Source organism: Electrona antarctica (genome assembly GCF_951216825.1).
Source record: "Electrona antarctica genome assembly, contig: scaffold_218, whole genome shotgun sequence".
Lineage (NCBI taxonomy): Eukaryota > Metazoa > Chordata > Actinopteri > Myctophiformes > Myctophidae > Electrona > Electrona antarctica.
In genome coordinates, this window is record NW_027638286.1 from 173,994 (window position 1) to 200,395 (window position 26,402).

Sequence of the window (26,402 nt, forward strand, 5' to 3'; positions counted from 1 at the left end):
AAGACGTGTGAGGACGTCGGATGTACGCGTCAATTGGGACCCCTAGTGTTAAGGCAATCTGTGGGACACATGCTCAGGAAGACATAATAATGAGGCAACACAAGGATTCATAGTTTGGAAATATTAGGATTTACTCGAGTAAGGAGTCAGGAACTTACACGACCAATTCAATGCAACGGAAAACCCCAGTCTGACTCCCTGAGTAAACATAAGGTCACAGCCTTTATAGTCTCCACTCCCACAAGAGACAACCCCCAACATAGCCCAAAGGAATTTGGGACAGTAACAAAGTAACCAAAACAGCACCACAGGGGTGTCACAGATAAGATAACATCAGAGTGCAATAAAGGGGTATTATTATATGTTTGTACCTAAATTTCTTCGACACTAGGACGTGTGGCGACGTCCTATGTACGGAAACGGTTAAACAACACAGTTTTTCATAGTAAGCAACTAATGCCATGCATGAAGTACCTTTCTGGCTCAGTTCCAGGACCACGTCTCTGGCGTGCACGTCGATGGTCACCAACGCCCCCAGCGTGGTCCGGGTCTGTTTGGGTAGTCTTCCTCTCACCAGCTCCACGATGTCATTCAGCTGACTCTGCAGCTGCTCATGGTATCTCTTTAAACCCTGCCGCAAAGCAAAACATACCATAGGGTCATACTATACTATACATCATATCGTCGCATCGTCCTTTCTTTCCACCTTTCTTTCCTTCTCTCTCTCTCTCTCTCACACTCACACTCACACTCACACTCACACTCACACTCACACTCACACTCACACTCACACTCACACACACACACACACACACAGCAGGTAAAACTCACGCCAGCTCCTGCTCTGATGGCTTCGTGTACTTCCAGGGTCCAGTAGATCTGGGAGGTGCAGAGCACCACCTGTCCAGGCCACTCCGTCACCCACTGGCCACGAGGAGTCTCACAGTACGCCTGCCCAAAACAACACCATCCCTTTACGAGGAGTCTCACAGTACGCCTGCCCAAAACAACACCATCCCTTTACGAGGAGTCTCACAGTACGCCTGCCCAAAACAACACCATCCCTTTACGAGGAGTCTCACAGTACGCCTGCCCAAAACAACACCATCCCTTTACGAGGAGTCTCACAGTACGCCTGCCCAAAACAACACCATCCCTTTACGAGGAGTCTCACAGTACGCCTGCCCAAAACAACACCATCCCTTTACGAGGAGTCTCACAGTACGCCTGCCCAAAACAACACCATCCCTTTACGAGGAGTCTCACAGTACGCCTGCCCAAAACAACACCATCCCTTTTCAGATCGCTAGATCCAGATTCTTATGGAAATCAGTGTTGAATTTGTCGACTAAAACTATAACGAAAAATGTTCGACGACTACCTTTTTTCACTGACGAAAACAAAATGGAAACTAAATGAAAACTAAGCCACGATGACTGAAACTAAAGACTGAAAAGATTAAATATACTGACAATTTTGTCGACAAATAAAAACTAGACTAAAATGTTAGGAAGGGACTAGTGGACAAGAGATCCAGTACAAGTAATTTGACACTTTGTTGCATGCTGACAATAGCAGATCACAACGCATCGCAGCGCGCCGCGTTGTGAGCTTGTAGATCTGCTATTGTCAGCAAGTGTAAAATCAGTCATTACGACGGCATCAAGGCCCGCCAAAATACATTTTAGTCGACTAAATCAACCGTAGATTTAGTCGACTGAAATCTCATGACATTTAGTCCACTAAAACTAGACCAACACTAACATGTTCCAGGTGACTAAAATGTGACTAAAACTAAATGAAAACTATTCAAAAGACTATGACTAAAACTAAAATAGAAATTTGCTGCCAAAAACAACACTGATGGAAATAAAATAGAATTTATCTTTGGTAAATGGTGATGCATCTCAAACTATCCAGATTTATGACAGATTCACAGTGTTCGTTATACAGATATAAAAATACTGACGGTGGTTTAGTACAGGGGTTCTCAACCCGTGGGTCGCGACCCCTCGGGGGGGGTCGCCAAATTATTTTGGTGGTTCCCCAATGTATTTTTTGTTGTGCAACTGAATGGCTAGAATATGGAAAAAATGAAGAGTTTACATAGTTTACACATAGTACTGGGGGGGGGTGCCGGGTGGGGGGTTGCGAGACATGGCCAAAGCATTTCCGGGGGTCCCCAGCCAAAAAGGTTGAGAACCCTTGGTTTAGTACATACATGGTGAATGGACTAATGGAAATAGTAAATGGTAAAATGTGCATCTACACAGTATAGTGATTTTATCCAAAGCACTTTACATAGATTGTGCATTACATTCACCCACACACACATTCATACAGCTTTACATAGATTGTGCATTACATTCACCCATTCACACACACACACACACACACACACACACACACACACACACACACACACACACACACACACACACACACACACACACACACACACACACACACACACACACACACACACACACACACACACTCACCCATTCATACACACACATTCATACAGCTTTACATAGATTGTGCATTACATTCACCCATTTTCACACACACGTTCACACACCGATGGTGGAGGAAACCATGCAAGGCACCAACCTGCTCATCGGGAGCAATTATGGGTTCAGAGTCTCACTCAAGGACACTTCGTTCGACACGTAACTCTGGGGGAGCCCGTGGGATCGAACTGCGAACCTTGCGGTTCCCACCCGGCCGCTCGAGCCACTCTACCCCTGAGCCACTGCCACCCTGTGAACTGTGATGTTGTATGGCAGGGGTGGGCAACTTTGACGATGGAGAGGGCCACTATATTTCCACACTCACTCCCTAGGGCCATATATTACTGTCGTAGAAAAAATAGCCGATCTACAAGCTCAAAACGCGTCGCAGCGCGACGCGTTTTGAGCTTGAAATCAAATTGAAATCTTGAATTTCAAATTCAAAATTTGCTATTTTTGGAATCGGAATCCTGAAAATTAACATTGTTATGTAATTTCAAATGCCTTTAATTATACTTGTGTTGAAGCAATGAGCTACTAATTAAAGACTGAAGTAATTACAGCGTGTCATGTTTGTATGTTGTGGAATAGTAACAGCTGAAACCAATATTATATCAGTATTCTATTCTGACATTAACCTGAGGGCCACATTAAGTGAAGGGCCGCATGTGGCCCCCGGGCCGCCAGTTGCCCACCCCTGTTGTATGGATAAGAGGGCAGGGATCTTCTCTTCTCCCTGTGAACTGTGATGTTGTATGGATAAGAGGGCAGGGATCTTCTCTTCTCCCTGTGAACTGTGTTGTTGTATGGATAAGAGGGCAGGGATCTTCTCTTCTCCCTGTGAACTGTGTTGTTGTATGGATAAGAGGGCAGGGATCTTCTCTTCTCCCTGTGAACTGTGTTGTTGTATGGATAAGAGGGCAGGGATCTTCTCTTCTCCCTGTGAACTGTGTTGTTGTATGGATAAGAGGGCAGGGATCTTCTCTTCTCCCTGTGAACTGTGTTGTTGTATGGATAAGAGGGCAGGGATCTTCTCTTCTCACCACTTTGGATCGAGCCACCACGTCTCTGACGCTCCGCACCATCACGTCCTCCACCTGCACCAGCCACTTCTCCACCGCTCCCCTGGCCTCCGAGGTGGAGATCAGCTGGATGAGTTCCACACGCTCTCCTTCACTGCTGTACATGGCCTGGACGGACAGACGGACATACGGACAGATATTTCAACACTCTGCTGTACAGTACATGGCCTGGACGGACAGATATTTCAACACTCTGCTGTACAGTACATGGCCTGGACGGACAGACAGACGGACAGATATTTCAACACTCTGCTGTACAGTACATGGCCTGGACAGACAGACGGACAGATATTTCAACACTCTGCTGTACAGTACATGGCCTGGACAGACAGACGGACAGATATTTCAACACTCTGCTGTACAGTACATGGCCTGGACGGACAGACGGACAGATATTTCAACACTGCTGTACAGTACATGGCCTGGACAGACAGACAGACGGACAGATATTTCAACACTCTGCTGTACAGTACATGGCCTGGACAGACAGACGGACAGATATGTCAACACTCTGCTGTACAGTACATGGCCTGGACAGACAGAAGGACAGATATTTCAACATGCCGTACATGGCCTGGACAGACAGACGGACAGATAGGAGAGGAACAATGTGGAAAACAGCCTATCGATCAGTGTTGATTTCGTCGACTAAAACTATGACGAAAAATGCTCGTCGACTACATTTTTTCACTGACGAAAACTAAATAAAAACTAAGCTATGATGACTGAAACTATGACTAAATATAGTGACAATTTTGTCAACAAATGAAAACGAGACTAAAATGTTAGGGAGGGACTAGCGGAGAAGAGATCCAGAAGAGCTAAAAGATATTTTATGCTTTGTTGCGCTCTGAAAATAGCAGATCTACAAGCTCACAACATGTCACGCTGCGACATGTCGTGAGCAGATCTGCTCTTTTCAGCATGCAACCGAGTGTAAAATCAGTCATTACGACGCCACCAAGGCCCGCCAACACACATTTTTGTCAACAAAATCAACTGTAGATTTATTCAGGTTAGGGTTGACAAAAACTAGACTCAAACTAAAACATTTCAGATGACCAAAAATATCACTAAAACTAAAAAAATATATATATATATTCAAATGACTAAGACTACAACTAAATCAAAATGTGCTGTAAAAATCAACACTAAAAGCCTACTGTAACTTGCCTGAATATCCAGGTCAGGCAGAAAGTCCAGCTTGGAGATGCCTTCGAAGCACTTCTTCAGATGGGGCTGCACGCGCTGAGGGTCCTTGGTCTCTGACAGGATCTCCAGCATCTCGTCGTTGGAGAGGAAGAAGAAGCTGTCAGGAACGGTGGAAGAGAGGCATCATTATCATCATCATCATCACCACCTTTATTCATACTTTATTCATACTAATTACACATTACATCATAAATCAGGGTAAATTACAAAGGAACTTTAACCCATTTTGACCTGGGAACGATTCTATATAAATGTCTTCTAAATCCTGACAGTTTTCTGAAAAAGCTATGTTTCTATGTCAGTCGTTCTTCGATTTTTCAAAAATAGCAGACCTACAAGCTCGTAGTGCGCCACTCGGTGGCGCTCTATGAGCTTGTAGATCTGCTATTTTTCAATAGCTAAAGCATAACATAATGCTAACACCAAAAGGTTTTTTTGTATTATTTTTTTTTTTTTCAAAAGGGCACATTGCTGTGCACGCCACTGGCAGCAATGCTAAAAGGTAAATGGTAAAATGGTAAATGGTGCATTTATATAGCGCCTTTATCCAAAGCGCTTTACAGAGATTGTGCATTACATTCACCCATTCACACACACACATTCATACACCGATGGCAGCGGAAACAATGCAAGGCACAAACTAGCACATCAGGAGCAATTTGGGGTTCAGTGTCTTGCTCAAGGACACTTCGACAGTAACTCTGGGGGAGCCCGGGTTTGAACTGGCAACCTCACGGTTACCATCCAGCCACTGGAAAGTGGTAAAGTGCCGGTCACCGCTTTCATAATTATATGGATTATACGGGGGGGTACGAACATGTCCGTAGATGGCTGATGCCGTACCCTAGCCAAAGGGTACGAGTATAATCGTAGATTGCACAGAAAGAATTAAGCACAACAGCCAGTCAATCAAAACAAAACCAAATAAAATAACTCAATTGAAACAGGAGCAATCACGGTTAAAAATGTTTTGGAGCATTCCTTTAAACTGACCAGCTGTCCGAGTACGAGGAACCTTTAGCTTTAAGAAATCACAAGATAGGTGCTATCGTTCAGTCATATGGTCTCTTTATTGTTAATGGTGTTTATAATGTTTGTGTTGGCACCGTTTGTTTTACATCACCTAATCAACATGAGTTAGACTTTAATATATTCGAGCCCCTCACTTCACACAGGTGTGATTTTTTACTAAGCAATTCTCCGTGATCTCCCTTCCTACAGTAGGCCTACATTTCTTCCAAATTCAATTTGGTCAAAAACGGTCTAAACCTCAGATCAAATACCTGGCTACGGTGTGTAGTTCCCTCATTTTCAACTGAGGGGGTAAAATATGTCTTGCTTTCTTTGGTCCCTGGTCGTGGAACGACCTGCAGACTAGACTAAAATTGGCCTTGAAATTTCCCTTACATACACTCCAACATTTGGCACATGTTCGGACAGGTACTAGCCTCTAGGTTAGAGTCACTCATATATTTATTCACTTATATATTGTACATTTCTAAAATAATGTAGCACTTTGCCCTTTTTGTGTCATTTAGGGTTGTACCTCTTTGTAGATTATTTTGTACTTTTAGGTATTCTAGAGGATAAACATGGATGTATTACTCTGTCTGTATTATGTAATGTCATGTATTGTGGTAGCCTCTTGGTCAGTTCCCACTCGTAAAAGAGATTTCTGACTCTGTGTTTTACTGGTTAAATAAAGGTTAAATAAAAAATAAATACAAAACAATCTACAAAAGCTACAGGTCAAAGACTAATACACATTATAAAAGCATCTGACCCTACCGAGCTCATAGCACGGCACCGAGTGCCACGCTAGTGCCACGCTACGAGCTTGTAGATCTGCTATTTTTGAAAAATATTTGAATATTATATATACTTTCAGAGCGAACGTTTTTAACTCAAATCTTTGCTTCTGGGGGGTCCCTGGAACTGGAACAACATATTTTCAGATGGGGGTCTGCGGCCAAATACAGATAATTCTGGGGGTCCTTGACATGAAAAAGGTTGAGAACCACTGACATACTGTAGAAACATGGGTTTTTCAGAATATACTGTCATGATTTAGAAGACATCTGGTCTCAGTCCTAAATGGTTTAATAATATTATTATTATTAACTACAATAACTATAATATTATTAACCTAATAATACACATTATAAAAGTATCTGACCGTACCGAGGGAAGAAGAGCCGTTTATTCTCCAGGTACACGTTCAGTCCCTTCATGATCTGATCCAGGAGGTTGTTGGAGTCCTGGAGCTTCAGCAGAAGGTCGGGCAGCGCGGTGGCCGACAGGATCTACAACACATTGAACACACCATCATACAGGGAAGTGGCCGACAGGATCTACAACACATTGAACACACCATCATCATACAGGGAGGTGGACGACAGGATCTACAACACATTGAACACACCATCATACAGCGAGGTGGCCGACAGGATCTACAACACATTGAACACACCATCATCATACAGGGAGGTGGCCGACAGGATCTACAACACATTGAACACACCATCATCATACAGGGAGGTGGACGACAGGATCTACAACACATTGAACACACCATCATACAGCGAGGTGGCCGACAGGATCTACAACACATTGAACACACCATCATCATCATACAGGGAGGTGGCTGACAGGATCTACAACACATTGAACACACCATCATCATACAGGGAGGTGGCCGACAGGATCTACAACACATTGAACAAACCATCACATACAGCGAGGTGGCCGACAGGATCTACAACACATTGAACACACCATCACATACAGCGAGGTGGCCGACAGGATCTACAACACATTGAACACACCATCATCATACAGGGAGGTGGCCGACAGGATCTACAACACATTGAACACACCATCATCATACAGGGAGGTGGCCGACAGGATCTACAACACATTGAACACACCATCATCATACAGGGAGGTGGCTGACAGGATCTACAACACATTGAACACACCATCATCATACAGGGAGGTGGCCGACAGGATCTACAACACATTGAACACACCATCATCATACAGGGAGGTGGCCGACAGGATTTACAACACATTGAACACACCATCATACAGCGAGGTGGCCGACAGGATCTACAACACATTGAACACACCATCATACAGCGAGGTGGCCGACAGGATCTACAACACATTGAACACACCATCATCATACAGCGAGGTGGCCGACAGGATCTACAATACATTGAACACACCATCATCATACAGCGAGGTGGCTCACCGTGGCTGAGAGGATCTACCATAGAAACACATTTGAACACATCGAGCACTTAAAAGGATCCCTGGCTAGACAAATTATGCCGTAGTTAGTTGCTGCGAGAGTGAGGTCTAGCCAACACCAACTCGGGATTCCTAGATCGCTGCCCTCCACAAATTCCTATCCAACATCAGATTCTTGAGGTCTGCAGTGTTGTCAGCCAAGCCGTCTACATAGGTGGTAAGCTTCTTTCCCCTCCTGGCTTTGCCCTGGGTTGGCTCCCATATAGGGTAAATTTACTTGCCTCAAGTTCTGGGTGCCTGACGCAGTGCCCTGCCAGCCTCATCCTTCTCTCTCTGACTTTGTCCGTGACGCGTGGTAGGTCCCCATAGGAGGTCCACATTTCTGATGCAGTCCGTCCATGTGACACCTAGTGCCATTCGTAGCATTCTTGTGTAGACTCCATCCAGGGCTTTTTCCTGTTGTACTGTGAGGGTCCATGTCTCGGCCCCATACAGTACTGACTCCACAGTAGCTATGTAATTATGCCTTAAAACATTATACTATAACTAAAATAATAAAAATAAAAATTAATATAAATATTTTATTTCTTCCATGAATGGAGAATCTTTCACTCAATAGGAACTGCTCGATCCCACCGCAAGTTGATGATGTCATATGTCCATGTGTGGTCCAGCCCTAGACCACTCGTTTCTACATCACTCCGGGCAGCGCACCCCCCGCACCTCCGCCTCCCAGTTCTTCTGCCCCTTTTTCCATACGGTTGTCACATTTCTTTCCTTTTACTTTATACCTGATGTGAGGTCTTAGTGCTGAAAGGGTTATTTCACTACTCCATACATGTACAATTAGTGCAAATATTTTAATATATCCATATAAACATTCTTAACTCTGGGAGGTCCCTGCCTGGAACAACATATTTTCAGATGGGGGGTCGGCGGCCAATTAAATTACATATAATTTTTGGGGTCCTTGACATTAAATAGTTTGCGAACCACTGATACAGAAACATAGGTTTCTTTCAGAAAACTGTCATGATTTAGAAGACATTTTGTAGAATCTGGTTCTCAGGTCTCAGTGGGCAAAGTGACATGGAGCTTCTCCAGGCAGCTATAGCCTATACCATATACCTTGGGCTCCTTGACGCAGTGGCTCGTGACCTCTCTCCAGTGCTTTTTACCTTGGGTCCTTTCTTTTTTTATTAAATTTTATCCCACAATTTTGTAACCCATTTTTCACCCCTGTGTCAATTATCTAATGTGATCCAGAGCTCTACACACCCTCCGCCAACCTGGGGAGAGCAACTGACTTGAACTGATGCTTCCTTCATGCATGAGTGTCCAAGTTGCTCCTTTACACCTGCCAGGGGGGAGTTTCCCTGGTTGGACGTAGCACGTGGAAGGAACACGTTATTCCAACCAGTTCCTTTCCCCTCCATCAGGCGGCCCGGCTGGCCAGGCGGAGGTAGTTTAGAGACCAGGATTACTGCATGTTTTTTGTTACCCTAGGCTTAGGGGACACGGGGAGAACATGCAAACTCCCCACAGAAAGGTCTACCTTGGGCTCCTTGACGCAGTGACCTCTGTCCAGGCAGCTATATATATATATATACACACCTTGGGCTCCTTGGCGCAGTGACCTCTCGCCAGGCAGCTATATATATATATACCTTGGACTCCTTGACGCAGTGACCTCTCGCCAGGCAGCTATATATATATATACCTTGGACTCCTTGACGCAGTGACCTCTCTCCAGGCAGCTATATATATATGGGCTCCTTGACGCAGTGACCTCTCTCCAGGCAGCTATATATATATATATATACCTTGGGCTCCTTGACGCAGTGGCTCATGACCTCTCTCCAGGTCTTGTCCACGGTGTGGAAGAGACGTCCCTCCTCGGGCATCTGCTGCATGATGTCCTGTGAGGAGAAGATGGGCTCCAGGTAGAGCCACTGGGCCTGGACCTTCAGCCACTCCTCTGTGGTGTCCTGGATGCGCAGGAGACGTTCCTCCCAGAGCTACAGGAGAGACACACACACACACACACACACACACACACACACACACACACACACACACACACACACACACACACACACACACACACACACACACACACACACACACACACACACACACACACACACACACACACACACACACACACACACACACACACACACACACACACACACACACACACACACACACACACACACTTATCGAGCCCACTATCGATAACTATTTTCTATTCCTTTGTGGAAAGACGACAATAAAATCTGAACAGAACCAGTATCTTTTGCTAGGGCCTTCACATACAGTACTTTTCTAACACACAGGAGGCAATTGACCTTTTTACTTTTGGAAAGGACCGCCATTTTGTCTCTCAGACCCAAGAATGTTTTTTTATTGATTTCGTCCACAGTTCCTTGCTGTATATATTGATGTTGGTACCATTAGGAGAGATAACAGGCATCACGTTGATCAAAATAACAATTATTCTACATTCTCTAATTATGTAGACTTGTAAGTAATGCAGATGTTTAACAATAATTTAACTCTTGCATAAGTGTGTAAGTGAAAAAAGGTAGTCAGTTGACGAACATGTTTCGTCATAGTTTTAGTCGTCAATCTCAACGCTGTTGGAACCCTACAGTGTGCCCACCCACCATGATCTCCTCCTCAAAGGGCTTGTCGTAGGTCCACCCACCTCATGGCCCACCCACCATGATCTCCTCCTCAAAGGGCTTGACGTAGGTCCACCCACCTCACGGCCCACCCACCATGATCTCCTCCTCAAAGGGCTTGACGTAGGTCCACCCACCTCACGGCCCACCCACCTTGATCTGCTCTTCAAAGGGCTTGACGTAGGGCGAGCCCCTCATGGTCTGGGTCTTGATGATCTGGTCGTCCAACATGGTCTGGATCTCGTCCACGGCCGTGAGGATGGACACCCCGGTGTCTCTGTAGGGGTGGTGGTGGAAGGACACGCCGTCCCACAGCTCCACCATGGACCGCATGGTCTTCTCCAGAGAAAACTCCTGACGTGTCAACAGACCATAGAGTTATATAGAAACTACAGGTCTTCTCCAGAGAAAACTCCTAACGCAGTGAACAACATACTTCTCCAGAGAACTCCTGACGTGTCAACAGACCATAGAGTTATATATAAACTAGAGGATGGTGGTGGTCAGAGCCATAGAGTAAGAGAGAGTTACGACATTGAGGGGGCAGAAAACTGAGCGCTCGAGCGCTGCTCATGCAGCCTGGAGTGTGACGAGCTGGACTTTGAAATACCGGTACATTGTTTTCAATGAGGGCGGCGCAAATATCAGTCATTTTAGGCATGTGTGCAACATGACTGAACTGTTTATAGTATTATACAGTGACAACTAAAGTTTCTGTAATGTTTATGTTGACTATTACTAAAAAATCACACCCGTGTGAACTGAGTGGTGTAAGGCCTGTCTGACGTAATGAAATCATGTCTGACGTAATGAAATCACACCCGGGTGAACAGGGTGAACATAGCAACCATGCTCATTTTTTCTGCACAAACAAAGCCAGTTGTATGAAATCACACCCGGGTGAACAGGGTGAACATAGCAACCATGCTCCTTTTTTCTGCACAACAAAGCCAGTTGTAGGAGTGGTTTACACCACTCAAAAACTATCTAAAATAAAGGGATCTAAGATCATTAAAGCTGGACTGTTGCCTGAGTTCCAGTGCATTCTGCCAACTTCCGGTCCAGGACATATTGGCACTCTTCACAATGCTATTCGCCAATAGAAGTCTATGTATAGTAAAGCCATCAACACACAACATTCAGCATTCAGAGTGAGGGGTGCTCTTATCATCATACATCATCATATACATCACATTCCGTGCTCAGCCAATCAAATCATCACAAAAGTCATTCCGGCCAATCACTTTTGGCATCTTAACTTTTCTGTCCTCACTTTTTTGAGTGGTGTAAACCACTCCTACAACTGGCTTTGTTAGTTTACGTGTCTGTCCGTACCAATTTTTTTTAGCATGGTTGCTATGGTCACCCAGTTCACACGGGTGTGATTTCATTACGTCAGACATTACGTCAGACCACAGCTGATCAGTCTATATAAGACCTTACACCACTCAGTTCACACGGGTGTGATTTCATTACGTCAGACATTACATCAGACCACAGCTGATCAGTCTATATAAGACCTTACACCACTCAGTTCACACGGGTGTGATTTTTTTATCTTCAATGTGTACAATCAAATCATCGCTATGGGGTGATCAGCCAATCACTGAAAATAGACGATCTACAAGCCCACAACGCGTCGCACTGCGGCTTGTAGATTTTCAGCATGCAACTAATTGTAAAATTACTTATAGGCCTACTGGATCTCTTGTCCACCAGTCCCTTCCTAACATTTTAGTCTAGTTTTTATTTGTTGACGAAATTGTCAGTATATTTAGTCTTATTTTTAGTCATCATAGCTTAGTTTTTATTTCGTTTCCATTTAGTTTTCGTCAGTGGAAAAAGGTAGTCGACGAACATCTTTCGTCTTAGTTTTAGTCGACGAAATCAACACTGGTTCCACCACACAGTATGAAGGAACAAAGAAAAGATGGCGCGTGTGCGGTCTCACTTTACTAGCGGCGGTGCTGATGGTTTCGAAGCGCTCCAGGTGTGAAGACAGGTCCTGTCGGAGGACTTTCCGCAGCGTGGTGCCAGAGTCTGGCGCGAGCTCCTGCCCCGCTATCTGTGACATCTGCTCCCAGTGGCGCCGCCTGATGCCTGCGTTACACAGGATGGCCACCAGGGGGATGTGCTCCTGGTGACGACAAGACCAAACACACAACACCCTAAGAATTTCATCGACAACTAGAAAGCACACTCGTTTGAACGTGAGGGGCTACGTGGTAATGTTTGTTTAAGGTGCTCTAAAGTCTAAACAAACGTCAACAAAACGTCAACAAAAAGTCCATAGACTTGGCTGCAATATGACGTAATTCTAAAAGCCAGACATTAGAGGGAATCGCACTCATCAAAAACTAGACAAAAAATGTTAGGGAGGGGCTAGTGGAGAAGAGATCGCGCTGCGGCTATTTTCAGTTCTAAAGTCAGCCATTACGACGGCATCAAGGCCCACCAAAATACATTTTAATCGACTAAATCAACTGTACATTCAGTCGACTAAACTCTTATGATATTCAGTCGACTAAAACCGACTAAAACCAAAATATTTCAGATATTAATATTATATTTCAAAATTGACAGAATAAACAGTACTACCTTGAACTCTTTGATCTGCTCCATGACCTTGGAGCACATCAGCACGGTGGGAATGTCCCGGTGGCCGGCGTCCTCCTCTCCTCCTCCCCTCCTCCTCCGTGTCACCACACTGCTCTCCTTCTCCCTCTCCTGCTCCTCCATCTTCTTCTGCTTCTGCTGGAAGATCTTCAGCGTCTTGTAGGTCTCCCTGAAGAAGTCGTTGACCTCGTCCTCCATGCGCTCTCCGTCCAGGCCCAGGAAGGAGCCGTCCATCCATCTGCAACAACAAAGAGACCATCAGCGTCTACAGTAGGTCTGTGACTGTTCAGCCTCGGAAACCAAGACGTTTTTATTTCCAGGGAGGAAAAAAAAGTCTGGGTCCACTTCAATTCGGCATAGAGTAGCGCAAACGTCGATCACTCTCTGCTCGATGTGCAAAAATGGCAACTAAAAAACATGGTGAAGCAGCTTTCTGCTTCTACGGGCCGACGGCGTGGAACAATTAACTTCCATGACTATACCTTCAACAGGTAGCCTCTGTAGACATTTTTAAAGCACAGCTCAAAACCTACTTCTACACTCTTGCTTTTAGTTGGGCTTTTAAAATCCATGTTGTTTTGCATGTCCTCACTGTATCACATTACTGCTATTATTTTAATGTTGTTTTATGCCTTTGTTGTTTTCTTTTTCTCTCTCTATTGCTCTGTAAAGCACTTTGAGCTGCATTTCATGTCATGAAATGTGCTACAGTATACAAATAAAGTTTTATTATTAACCTCTTCTCGGTACGCTGCCACCTCAGCACCAGTCCAAAGAACTTGTGGTAGGGTTCCATGCTGTCCCTGATGAGCTCCACCTCGGGGTAACACGTCAGCTCCGTCTTGAAGAGGGCCTCCTCTTTGTTGATGAAGACGATGGACTCCTGCAGATCCTGCAGCTTCTTCTGCACCGTCCTCATGTCCGTCACGTACTGCTCAGAACAAGAGCACGGATGTCACGATTACACATTTAAGTTGACGATTAATTTGTCACAGCCTCGTGCGCTCAGATCAGCCAACGCAGGGAGACTGGCAGAACATTCGCTACAAAAGAACGCTCCACACGTACCAGACTCGATCTTCTCCATTCTACCTCCAAAACTATGGAATGAACTACTGCCGTAGTCTGAAAACTCACCTCTTCAAACTCTATCTCGGCCCGTAGCACTTGCACTAGCCTCGACGACCTTACAGGTGTATGCAAAGCCTAAACGTATGTAATATAGATCTGATTGACTCACTGAATTATCCTCGGTAGTCCTTGACCATAGCAGTCATATTTATGACGAGTTACTTTCCTTAGATAACCATCACATGTTGTTCTATAGCAGCATGTCTGCCGTCTACATGTTTCCACATTTTAAATTCAAAAGACATTGCTTTGACCGTGTGAAGTACAGTACAGTACAGTACAGTACAGTACAGTACAGTACAGTACAGTACAGTACAGTACAGTACAGTACAGTACAGTACAGTACCTGTTGCATCTTGTCGAGCTCGGAGCATCCTGCAAACTCCTCCATCCTGCGCCCCAGCTTCTCCAACTCCATCGTCAACCTCTCCTTTCTTCCCAGAAGCTCCTGTTCCCCTCGGTGTGTAGCGTCCTCCATCACCTGCATGGGGAGAGACCAAAGAAGTCATTAAGTAAGAAAACACAGGGAGACTGGCAGAACATTCTCTAAAACACCCTGGACACCGCTCCACACGTCCCAGACTCTTCTCCCTTCTCTAAAACACCCTGGACAACGCTCCACACGCCCCAGACTCTTCTCCCTTCTCTAAAACACCCTGGACAACGCTCCACACGTCCCAGACTCTTCTCCCTTCTCTAAAACACCCTGGACAACGCTCCACACGTCCCAGACTCTTCTCCCTTCTCTAAAACACCCTGGACAACGCTCCACACGTCCCAGACTCTTCTCCCTTCTCTAAAACACCCTGGACAACGCTCCACGTGTCCCAGACTCTTCTCCCTTCTCTAAAACACCCTGGACAACGCTCCACACGTCCCAGACTCTTCTCCCTTCTCTAAAACACCCTGGACAACGCTCCACGCGTCCCAGACTCTTCTCCCTTCTCTAAAACACCCTGGACAACGCTCCACGCATCCCAGACTCTTCTCCCTTCTCTAAAACACCCTGGACAACGCTCCACACGTCCCAGACTCTTCTCCCTTCTCAGTATAAAACACCCTGGACAACGCTCCACACGTCCCAGACTCTTCTCCCTTCTCAGTATAAAACACCCTGGACAACGCTCCACGCGTCCTAGACTCTTCTCCCTTCTCTAAAACACCCTGGACAACGCTCCACGCGTCCTAGACTCTTCTCCCTTCTCTAAAACACCCTGGACAACGCTCAACATGTCCCAGACTCTTCTCCCTTCTGTCTCCAAAACTGTGGAATGAACTTCCCATTGCAATCAGAACTGCAGACTCACTCCCAATCTTCCACTGTAGTCTGAAAACCCACCTCTTCAGACTCCATCTTAGCCCATAACACTTGCCCTAGCCAGCCTCGACGACCTTACAGGCATATGCAAAGGCTCAACTTATGTAATTTACATAGCATTTTATGTAGACATACTGTAGCACTCTATAGTATACTCATAGTTTAATTGTACAGATATTCTACTGTTAGACGGATGTTAGGTTCTTAGCTTACGTATGATTCTTGATGACTATTTCTATATGTATTTGATGTATTACCATTACTGCCAACAGCGCCATCTGGTGGCGTTTTGATGTTGCTTTTGATGTTTTGACTGAACTGTACCTTGTCATTGAGCTCAAAGGCAGGGAGGATGTTCTGCGGCCAGAGAAGCACAGTGGAAATCAGCTCCAAATCCTCAGAGTCAAAGATGTGCACGTCCAGGAGATAGTTCAACGTCTTATTGGCTTCCTGTCAGAAGAGAACATAAAGAAGAATAAAGAATAAAGGACTATTAAAAGAGTACAGGAAGCGAAGACCGTGCGGTGGACTCCATGTTGCTCCCTGGAAGGAAAGAAACATGCGCAATTGAGACCAAGGAAGCTGAACGCGGAAGTGTTGGCTGCATATAGCCCATTGCGCATGTTTATTTCCTTCCAGGGAGCAACATGGAGTCCACCGTACGGTCTTTGCTTCCTAACCTCTTTTAATTAACCTTGGCGTAGCCCAGGAAGGAAGGAAGGAATCACACATGCAGTGGTGAAAAAGTCAAATATTTTAGTTAAGTAAACGTATACTGCAATATAGATGTATTCCGTTACAAGTAACAGTCCTGTATTAAAAATGTACTCAAGTAAAAGTACAAAAGTATCTGCATCAAAATGTACTTAAAATACTAAAAGTAAAAGTACTCATATTGCTCATAGTACTCATAGTCCTCATATGTCCCATTTCACAAGTTGAAAATAGCCGATCTACAAGCTCGCTATTTTCAAATGGCTGAAATGTATTTAGGGTTGAAGTGGTTAATGTATGATTTCTAATCATAATTACAATCTCCAAAGTAACTACTAACTAAAGTTCTATTTCATACCTACTGACCGCCAGAGGGGCGGTGTTTTCAACACCTGGATATGCATCACGCGCTCGCGCATTGGTCGAATATTAATACCAACACTGTCACTCGTGACCCCCTGTGGGCGTGAGCCACCGATATAGGTGCCCAGTTCACAGGGTTCATCCTCTTTCATCTTTTCGCCTCGAAAAGCGCAGGTCGTTGAAACTAAACAGCTACGCTACTGTGTCTCGAAACCAACGCGGTTGGAGCCATATATATATGGTTGGAGCTACCTTGTGTCCTCCAGAGACACGCGTGGTTTGTTTTCACGACTGGGGTTCCCCCCCGTGCGTTCGATACGGACGTTCGACAATATTGTCATTGTGAGGTAAGTTTGAAGTGACAGACAGTCACAGACTGCAGCATTTAGGGTGATTTTCGCCCCGCCGCTGCTGCTGGCGTGCGTTCTGTAGCAACGGAGTGTTTCTGTGAGCCAGCTCGCACGTGAGTATACTTATTACTTTCTACTGTTGTTTGACAACGCGTGTGTTTAGAACCAGCGCCGCACGTCTGCGCGCTGTGTTTGTGCTAACGTTAGCAACGAGAGTGTTCTTCGCTTCACCGCTATCGTTGTAGCTGGATACTACTGGGTTTACTGGTGGTGATATGACAAACTGTCCCGTTTACTAAAAAGTTACGATCCTGATACGTACAGAGTGACTTGCGCTCTGTCGTTTACCACCGTATTGCAGTGTGAGGACTGCTACGGTGTGAGTATTGTATATCTGTTTGGCTAATTGCTCTCGTAGTTTGCATTAGCATAGGCATTGGCAGTGCTTTTGTTCTGCTGCCTGCCAGTACCACCGTATTTCGCAGTAAGGCTGCTACAGTGTGGTTATTTTTTGGTTAATTCATTCAACGCCAAGGGCTGATTTGATTTATTCCTTATTAATTGCCCCATTGTATTGGGTGTCAATATAGACACAGAGTGCTTTACACTCTGCTGCCTCCCACCGTATTCCACCGTGAAGGCTGCTAAGGTGTGAATACTTTGTGGTACTCGGTTAAACTCATTCAATGCCAAGTGCTGAGTTAACTTATTTTTTTTGTATTAATTGCCCGTTCTATTGGGTATTAATATAGGCTTTAAGAGTGCGTTACGCTCTGCTGCCTGCCACCGTATTTCAGCGAGGGCTGCTACGGTGTGGAGATTTTTGTCTTGTGTATTTGATTACCTCATCCAACGCCAAGTGTTGATCTAACTTATTCCTTATTAATTGGCATTAATATAGGCTCTGAGAGTGCGTTACGCTCTGCTGCCTGCCACCGTATTTCAGCGACTGCTGCTACGGTGTGAATACTTTTGTGGTACTCATTCAATGCCAAGGGCTGATTTGATTTATAGACAAAGAGTGCTTTACGCTCTGCTGCCTCCCACCGTATTCCACCGTGAAGGCTGCTACCGTGTGAATACTTTGTGGTATTCGGTTAACTCACTCAAGGCCAAGTGCTGAGTTAACTTATCTCTTATTAATTGCCCTGTTCTATTGGGTATTAATATAGGCTTTGAGGGTGCTTTACGCTCTGCTGCTTGCCACCGTATTTCAGCGAGGACTGCTACGGTGTGAATATATATATATATATTTTTGTGATAGGCACTGGGAGTGTGTGTTGCTCCACTGCTTTATCTCTTGCCATCATGAACAGCATCTGTAAATGCTCGGCCTCGCTGAGTCCGAACGATGGCCATGATATGTGCCCGAGCTGTCTCGGCATCGCCCATCTGAAACAAGCGCTGACGGAGGAGGCTTGTACCAACTGTGGCAGCATGCCCTATGCGGCGAGGGTTGCAAGGTTGGCTGCAATGGAGAGTCCGCTTATCGACCTACCTTGCTCAGGAATGCCCACCCTGTTGCCTGAATGCCCGGTGAGGGATCGCCGTAAACGCAAGGTTACGGGGGCAACGGCTGCGGGCTCAAAGAAGCCCAAAGTAGCCACTGTGGTCAAAGAAGCCACTGTCACCATGGTTGACCCCATGGCTCACAAGGTGGATACGTTGGCCTCTGAGTTTGCCCAGATTAAGGCCCTCCTGCTCAACCTGCAGCCTTGTGCTCCTACCGCCGATACTCTGGCTCCAGTGCCTCGGCACCAGGGCGGAGATGACCACAATGGTCATGCCAGTGAGAACGGAGAGCGGGAGGAGGATGCCATGTCCATTGCAGCCTCGAACTCCCTCTTCACTGGCACTGATGCAGATCGTGATGACCCGGAAGAGGACGAGGACGAGGCACACTCGCCCAACCGCTCAGAGACGAGCTCTCTGGGGCCGGAGGTGGATGCTCCTCAGATGCCTGGGCACGACCTCTCTGTGACCAAGCAGGCCATCCTGGTGGCCTTGTCACGACAGGGGCTTGACACCCCTGTTAATACGGCCCCAACTCAAAATGCCTTCTTTAAAGGCACTGAACGGCCTACGTCCTTCAATGTGCCGCCCTCTGCGGATTTCATAAAGGAGCTCCAGTCTTGTTGGGGGGACCCAAAGTCTAATCTCCACTTCTCACAGGACTGCAGGGCCTTGTCGGCCATGGAGGATGCGGCCACATTGGGTTTGAACCGCATGCCTCCAATTGGTGAGACCGTTGCGTCCCTGGTAGTGTCCCCGGACGAGGCCCTCAGGCCGGATGCTCGTTGTCCACGAGCGCAGTGTAGAGTTACGGACGACTACCTGACTAAGAGCTACGACACAGCAGCTCGCATGGCGCGTCTCGGCAACTCTCTTTCCCATCTTGTCCTGGCCCTATCCCAGTCCCTCCAGATGGCGGGGGCTGATGCCCAGACACAGAGCCTGAGCGACTGTTCCCTCAGGGCCTTTGCTTATATGTCCAGGGAACTTGGCAGACTGATGTCTACTCTGACCATGGCCCGTCGCCAGATATGGCTCGCCCAGGCCCCATTGTCGAGCAGATGCAGAGAGTCACTCCTCAAGCTGCCCGTTGTTCCAGGGGCGGTGTTTGGGCCCGCAGCTCAAGAGGCTCTGGAACGTGGTGTTCAGGCAAGGAAGTCCAGGAAGCAGTATTCAGACCTGCGCCAGGGGTCTGGCAGGTCTGCGTCCCGGGCTGGCAGATACTCGGGTCCTTCCTACCCAGCAGCTGGTGGTCGAGGTTCCTCGGGAGGCAGGCGTTCCTTCCCTCGGCAGGTCCAACCCCAACAGAATCCCCCGCAGCCTTTCTTTCGGGCACCCACAGGCAGGGCGCCTAGGCGTGGGGCCTCTAACAGGCGTTCCTCCGGACCATCTACGGCCCGGGGGAGTCAGGCTTGACCCCCCGGACCCAGGCCCCAGCAGGTTCACCCCACAACATCTCAGCCGCTGGGAAGCCTTAACCCCAGACCCTTGGGTGCTAGCAACGCTATCCGAGGGTTACAGGGTTCAATTCAGACGTCGGCCCCCGCCATTCAACGGGGTAAGAATGACCGTGGTCGACGACCCACTGAGGTCTCGGGCCCTCAGTCACGAAATCGCAGAGCTCCTACAGAAGGGAGCCATAGAGAGTGTACCTGGTGCAGCTCAGCTAAGAGGGTACTACTCCTTTTACTTTCTCGTTCCAAAGAAGGATGGCGGGCTTCGGCCGATCCTCGACCTCAGGCAGTTGAACCACTACCTGAAGGTGTTTCGTTTTCGGATGCTGCGCACGGTGGACGTTCTCCAGTCCGTGTCAGCCAACGATTGGTTCACCAGCATCGATCTGAAGGATGCTTATTTCCACGTGCCAGTGGCACCACATCACAGAGAGTTCCTCCGCTTTGCCTTCATGGGGCAGGCATATCAATTCCGGGTGCTCCCGTTCGGTCTCTCTCTCTCCCCCCGGGTCTTCACCAGATGCGTGGCAGCGGCACTTGCCCCGCTACAAGCCAGGGGTATGCGGATCCTCCCATATCTGGACGATTGGCTTCTGTGCGCCTCGAGTCGAGAGAGGGTGCTCTGCGACACGTCTGCCCTTCTGGACCATGTTGCACAGCTGGGACTCACGGTGAATTTCACCAAGAGTTCTCTGACTCCCCGTCAGGACGTGGTGTTCATCGGCATTGCCATCAACTCAGTCTCAATGAGAGCTTGCCCCTCCCCGCGGCGGGTGGACGACATTCTGGAGCTTGTCTCCCGTGTCCAAGGGGGTACAAGGTTGACGTATGGCCTGCTCCTCCGGTTGCTAGGCATGCTGATTGCTGCATCCACACTCGTGCCCCTGGGACTCCTTTCTTTGCGCCCCCTGCAGAGGTGGACCAACGCCTTGGGCCTCGACCCCAAGAGGCACCAGAAGAGGCTTGTGAGGACATCCAGCCAGTGCCGGCGGTTGCTGGAACCTTGGAAGAAACGGCAAGACCTTTGCCGGGGTGTCGTCTTGGGCTCAATACCCTCCCGCCGGGAGGTTGTTGTGACGGATGCGTCCCTCTCAGGCTGGGGGGCCGTGTGGAATCACAGAACTGTCAGAGGGGCCTGGGGCCCTCGGCAGAGACATCAGCACATAAATGTACTGGAGCTCCATACAGTGTTTCTTGCCCTCAGGCATTTCCTTCCTGCCCTGGAAGGGAAACATGTCCTTGTCCGGACAGACAATACATCAACGGTCTACCACGTAAACCATCAGGGAGGCGTCAGATCCAAGCAATCCCTGCAGGAGGCCCAGAGACTCCTTCGGTGGGCGTTCCCTCGCTTTGCGAGTCTCAGAGCGGTGCATCTCCCAGGGCTGGACAACCAGGCTGCAGACCTGCTTTCACGTGGAGGCCCTCCTCCGGGGGAATGGAGGCTGAATCCCTCAGTAATTCGGGAGGTATGGGAGAGGTTCGGGAGAGCTGGAGTGGACCTGTTCGCTTCAAGTGCGTCGACGCACTGTCCTCAGTGGTTCTCCCAGTACGAAGCGTCCAGCCCGTTGGGGCAGGACGCACTGGCTCACCCCTGGCCTCGGGACTGTCTGCTGTATGCATTCCCTCCACTCCCACTACTCAAGCTCATACTGCACAGGATAGCCACAGACGGGCACAAGGTGCTGCTGGTGGCGCCGTACTGGCCTGGGAGGGTTTGGTTCCCCATGGTCCAGCAACTTCTCGACGGGACGCCTTGGCCTCTGCCATCGAGGCAGGATCTCCTCTCTCAGGTAGGGGGCCGCATCTGGCACCCCCGCCCGGACCAACTTCGGCTCCATGTTTGGCCCCTGAAGGGCCGGACCTCCTACTGAACTCCTGTGACCAGGCAGTTGTCCGCACCATGCTCAACGCTAGGGCGCCCTCCACTAGGGCGCTGTATGCGAACAGATGGAGGCTGTTCTGTGGCTGGTGTGAAGAACAATGTGTGGACCCAGCCACGTGCTCTGTGCCGGTGCTGCTCCGCTACCTGCAGATGCTGCTGGACAAGAGTCTTCAGCCCAATACAGTGAAGGTGTATCTGGCCGCCATTTCAGCCCGGCATGTGCCAGTCGACGGGCGTACCCTGTGGTCTCACCCATGGGTGGGTAGCTTCCTGAAAGGGGCCGTTAGGTTGCACCCCCCACACGTCACCCGAGTGCCTTCATGGGATTTACCTATGGTGCTGGAAGCCCTGTGCTCAGCACCTTTCGAGCCGCTGGAGCGGGCTGACCTCAAGTGGTTATCAGTCAAGACTGCCTTCCTCCTTGCCATCACATCCGCCAAGCGGGTGGGGGAGCTCCATGCCCTGTCTGTAGCTAACGAGTGTGTTAGGTGGGCTGCGGACGGGTCTGGGGTCACACTGTGGCCCAACCCCTCTTTTCTCCCCAAGAGGATCTCAACCTTTCACGTCAACCAGCCAGTCAGGTTGGCGGCTTTCACCCCGCAGCCGGGAGCGGAGGGGCTACTCCCTGCCCCTGGGTTGTGTCCCATCCGGGCCCTGAGGCAGTACATCGCCATGACGACAGACATTCGGAAGTCAGACGCCCTCTTCCTGTGCTATGGAGGGCACAGAAAGGGGTATGCCGTCTCCAAACAACGGCTTTCTCACTGGGTGGTGGACGCCGTTTTACAGACCTACGAGCGCCGGGGGTTGCCGGCTCCCCCTGTGAGGTGTCACTCAACTCGGAGTGTCTCCACCTCCTGGGCCGCACTGAGGGGTGTCCCGCTGGCCGATATCTGTGCTGCAGCGACGTGGGCCTCTTCGTGCACATTTGCCCGCTTCTACAGGGTGAATGTGGCCGCCCCCCATCCTGTGGCGACGGCAGTGCTGTCCGCTTCTTTGTCCTGCAACTGAGGTTCGGTGAGTGCAGGTTCCTCGTGACCATGTTGGTATGAGTCATCCAGGTGTTGAAAACACCGCCCCTCTGGCGGTCAGTAGGTATGAAATAGAACGCAAGTTATGCATATAACTATGGTTCTATGAATACCGGATGACCGCCAGAGTTCATTGTCACTCGGAATCCCGACGAAAAGATTTCATGAGGATGAACCCTGTGAACTGGGCACCTATATCGGTGGCTCACGCCCACAGGGGGTCACGAGTGACAGTGTTGGTATTAATATTCGACCAATGCGCGAGCGCGTGATGCATATCCAGGTGTTGAAAACACCGCCCCTCTGGCGGTCATCCGGTATTCATAGAACCATAGTTATATGCATAACTTGCGTTTTCAAATAAGTAAGTACTTAAGTAAATGTACTTAGTTACTTTCCACCACTGCATACATGGATGTATTTATAAAGCATACGCAGTATAATATTTAGGCCTGACTCACACCTTCGCATCTAGCATACAACATTGATGCATGCTAGATGTATGAAAGGGTTTGTTTACATCTTGTAAATCTTGTTTACACCAATGCATTTCCAATGGAAGTCACATGGTTTGACACAACATTTGTGTTGTACGGCTTTCGGCTGTGTTTCGACTGCCCCCCACCCCCTCATACAACACAAATGTTGTGTCAAACCATGTGACTCCCATTGGAAATGCATTGTGAGCTTGCATCAGTCAATAAGTCTCATGCATCAGCTACAGCTATACATCAATATGTTGCGAAGGTGTGAGTCAGGCCTTAGGGCGATAACGGCAAAAGCCATGATTATATTTTGATCACGTCATCACACCAAAACAGTAGGTTACGATAACCTAAAAGTCTTTGACTATTCAGTGTCGGCACTAAAATCAACCGAATCGAATACCGAATTACGCAATTTTTTGACACTATTCGGCCGAATAGTTCCGGTGGCCAAATATTTCGTTGCATCCCTAATAAAAAGTGTAGAAATTGGCCACGGGTACACGTACCATTATCTGGTTATTTAGCTCTGCGATCCCCTTTGTCTTGGTGTGACTGATGTAAGCCATCATCTCAGCCATGTCCTCTGTGTGCTGTGGGACCACCAGGGCTTTCTCTTTGATGCTTTCAAATTCACGGCAGATCCTTTGAGGTCACACGCATACACATATGCGCGCACGCGCACACGCGCGCACACGCACACGCACACACACACACACACACACACACACACACACACACACACACACACACACACACACACACACACACACACACACACACACACACACACATTATGCAGAATGTCCCATTTCACAAGTTTCCAAATGTATAAAATTAATAAAAACTCTTTTGAAAATAGCAGATCTAGAAGCTTACAATCTTATCACATTGTGATCTTATAGATATGCTATTTACAAATAGTCAAAAATGTATATAGTGGTTAAGGCATGTTTTGTAATAATAATCAAAATACAGTATCTGTAATATCTAGTATCTAAAGTTTTCAAATAACTGTAGCAACATAGCATTGACATGGGCACCAGAAGGGAAAACGAAGAAAAGGAAGAGCAAAGACCACCTGGAGGCGCACCGTTGAGAAAGACTAGACAAGAAGCAGGATGGAAATCATGGTCTGAAGTGAGGACTGCAGCTGACCGCGGAAATTCGAAGCGCTCTGTGCCACAAGGCACCACAGTGGATAGGTAACAGGTAGCCTGGGGTCCACCTATGCTTTCTATGGCATAGGCAGCTCCCGGCAGCATCCGCCGGGAGAATCTAGACGCAGCTGCGCGACATGAGACTAATTAATTAGAGCGACAGAAAGAGAGAGGAGTGTGTGTGTGTACGGGTGTGCGTGTGTGCGTCAATTTAACAAAGGTGCAGACGATCAGAAATCAGCAGAGAGTGATCAACGTTTGCGCTACTCTATGCCGAATTGAAGTGGACTTGGTCCCAGACTTATTTTTTTCTCCCTGGAAATAAAAATGTCTGGGTTTCCGAGGCTAGGTAACAGGTAACAGGTGTATCTGTAGCTGGTTGAAGCTCGTCTGGTCTTCAACCAGCCAAAATTCTCACATGTCTCCCCCCTGCTCCGCTCCCTGCACTGGCTCCCAGTCGCTGCCCGCATAGAATACAAAACTCTGATGCTGGCATTCAAAGCAACCAAAGGTATGGCTCCCCCATATCTTGCAAGCATGATTGAACCCTACAAACCCTCCCGCGCACTCAGATCAGCCAACGCAGGAAAGCTGGAAGTACCCTCACTAAAAACGCCGGGACAACGCTCCACACGTCCCAAACTCTTCTCCCTTCTGGCCCCAAAACTGTGGAATGCACTCCCCGTTGCAATCAGAACTGCAGCATCACTCCCAATCTTCCGCCGTAGTCTGAAGACCCACCCTTTCAGACTCCATCATGGCCCATAGCACTTATCCTACCCCCTTAGATAGCACTTTTTAGACTTGATAGCATTTGAAACAGACTTATAGCATGTCATGTAGACAGCACAATAATTGCATTGTATATAGTCATAGCACATCATAGTACATATGTATAGCATAGTATAGTATATATGTATAGTTAATATGTATAGTGTCATTATATAGATATGTTCTAGTTACGTTCTTAGCTTACGCATGTTTCTTGATAAATGCATTTTATATATGTGATGTATTCCCATACTTTTGTTCCTGCCTAATGTAAGTCGCTCTGGATTAAGAGCGTCTGCTAAATGCCTAAATTGTAAATTGTATCTCGACGGCACTGCAAATGATGGTAAAACCTCAATGTCTTTCGAGAATAAATAAAGGTTTGAATGAATGTACTCACTGCAGGTTGTGCTGTCGGTGGTCGGTGACCAGCTTCTCCAGGAGACTCCGGGCCAGCGTCTTGGCCTTGTTGGCCAGCCCCTGGTTCAGCTCCTCACAGTGCAGGTGGACCATGGTGAAATGGATCACCACCGGGAGGCTGAGGATCTCCCTGGCCAGCGCACCAAACTCCTCCACACGCTATAGGAGAAACACAGCCTTTAGTTTTAGTGCATCAAACACGTGGAATGACCTACAGCTTAAATATCTGTTCTCATACCCACAAGTGTCTGCAACTGCTTTTAACCCATTTAGGCCTGACGTCAAAATTAAAATAAATGTCTTCTAAAACAGTTTTCTGAAATACCCATGTTTCTATATCAGTGGGTCTCAAACTATTTCATGTCAAGGACCCCCAAATATATATGTAATTGGCCGCCGACCCCCATCTGAAAACATGTTGTTCCAGGGACCATCCAGAAGCAAAG

The 26,402-nt window shown here is 47.6% G+C and overlaps 1 protein-coding gene across 1 annotated transcript in view; it reads right to left on the reverse strand.

Moving 5' to 3' along the window:
• LOC306918213 (dynein axonemal heavy chain 12-like) overlaps positions 1-26,402 on the reverse strand; it is a gene marked incomplete at its 3' end in the record, with an annotated part of 140,907 nt that overhangs the window by 102,444 nt on the left and 12,061 nt on the right. The window contains exons 13-26 of the mRNA XM_079531089.1: positions 25,937-26,115; positions 24,115-24,250; positions 16,136-16,261; positions 14,840-14,974; positions 14,100-14,293; positions 13,345-13,600; positions 12,698-12,883; positions 10,900-11,100; positions 9,883-10,077; positions 6,989-7,110; positions 4,769-4,904; positions 3,557-3,703; positions 832-951; positions 475-631 (exon numbers count right to left, since the gene is read on the reverse strand). Coding sequence (XP_079387215.1) covers positions 475-631; positions 832-951; positions 3,557-3,703; positions 4,769-4,904; positions 6,989-7,110; positions 9,883-10,077; positions 10,900-11,100; positions 12,698-12,883; positions 13,345-13,600; positions 14,100-14,293; positions 14,840-14,974; positions 16,136-16,261; positions 24,115-24,250; positions 25,937-26,115 — 2,290 coding nt within the window. The remainder of the gene's footprint in view (positions 1-474; positions 632-831; positions 952-3,556; positions 3,704-4,768; positions 4,905-6,988; positions 7,111-9,882; positions 10,078-10,899; positions 11,101-12,697; positions 12,884-13,344; positions 13,601-14,099; positions 14,294-14,839; positions 14,975-16,135; positions 16,262-24,114; positions 24,251-25,936; positions 26,116-26,402) is intronic.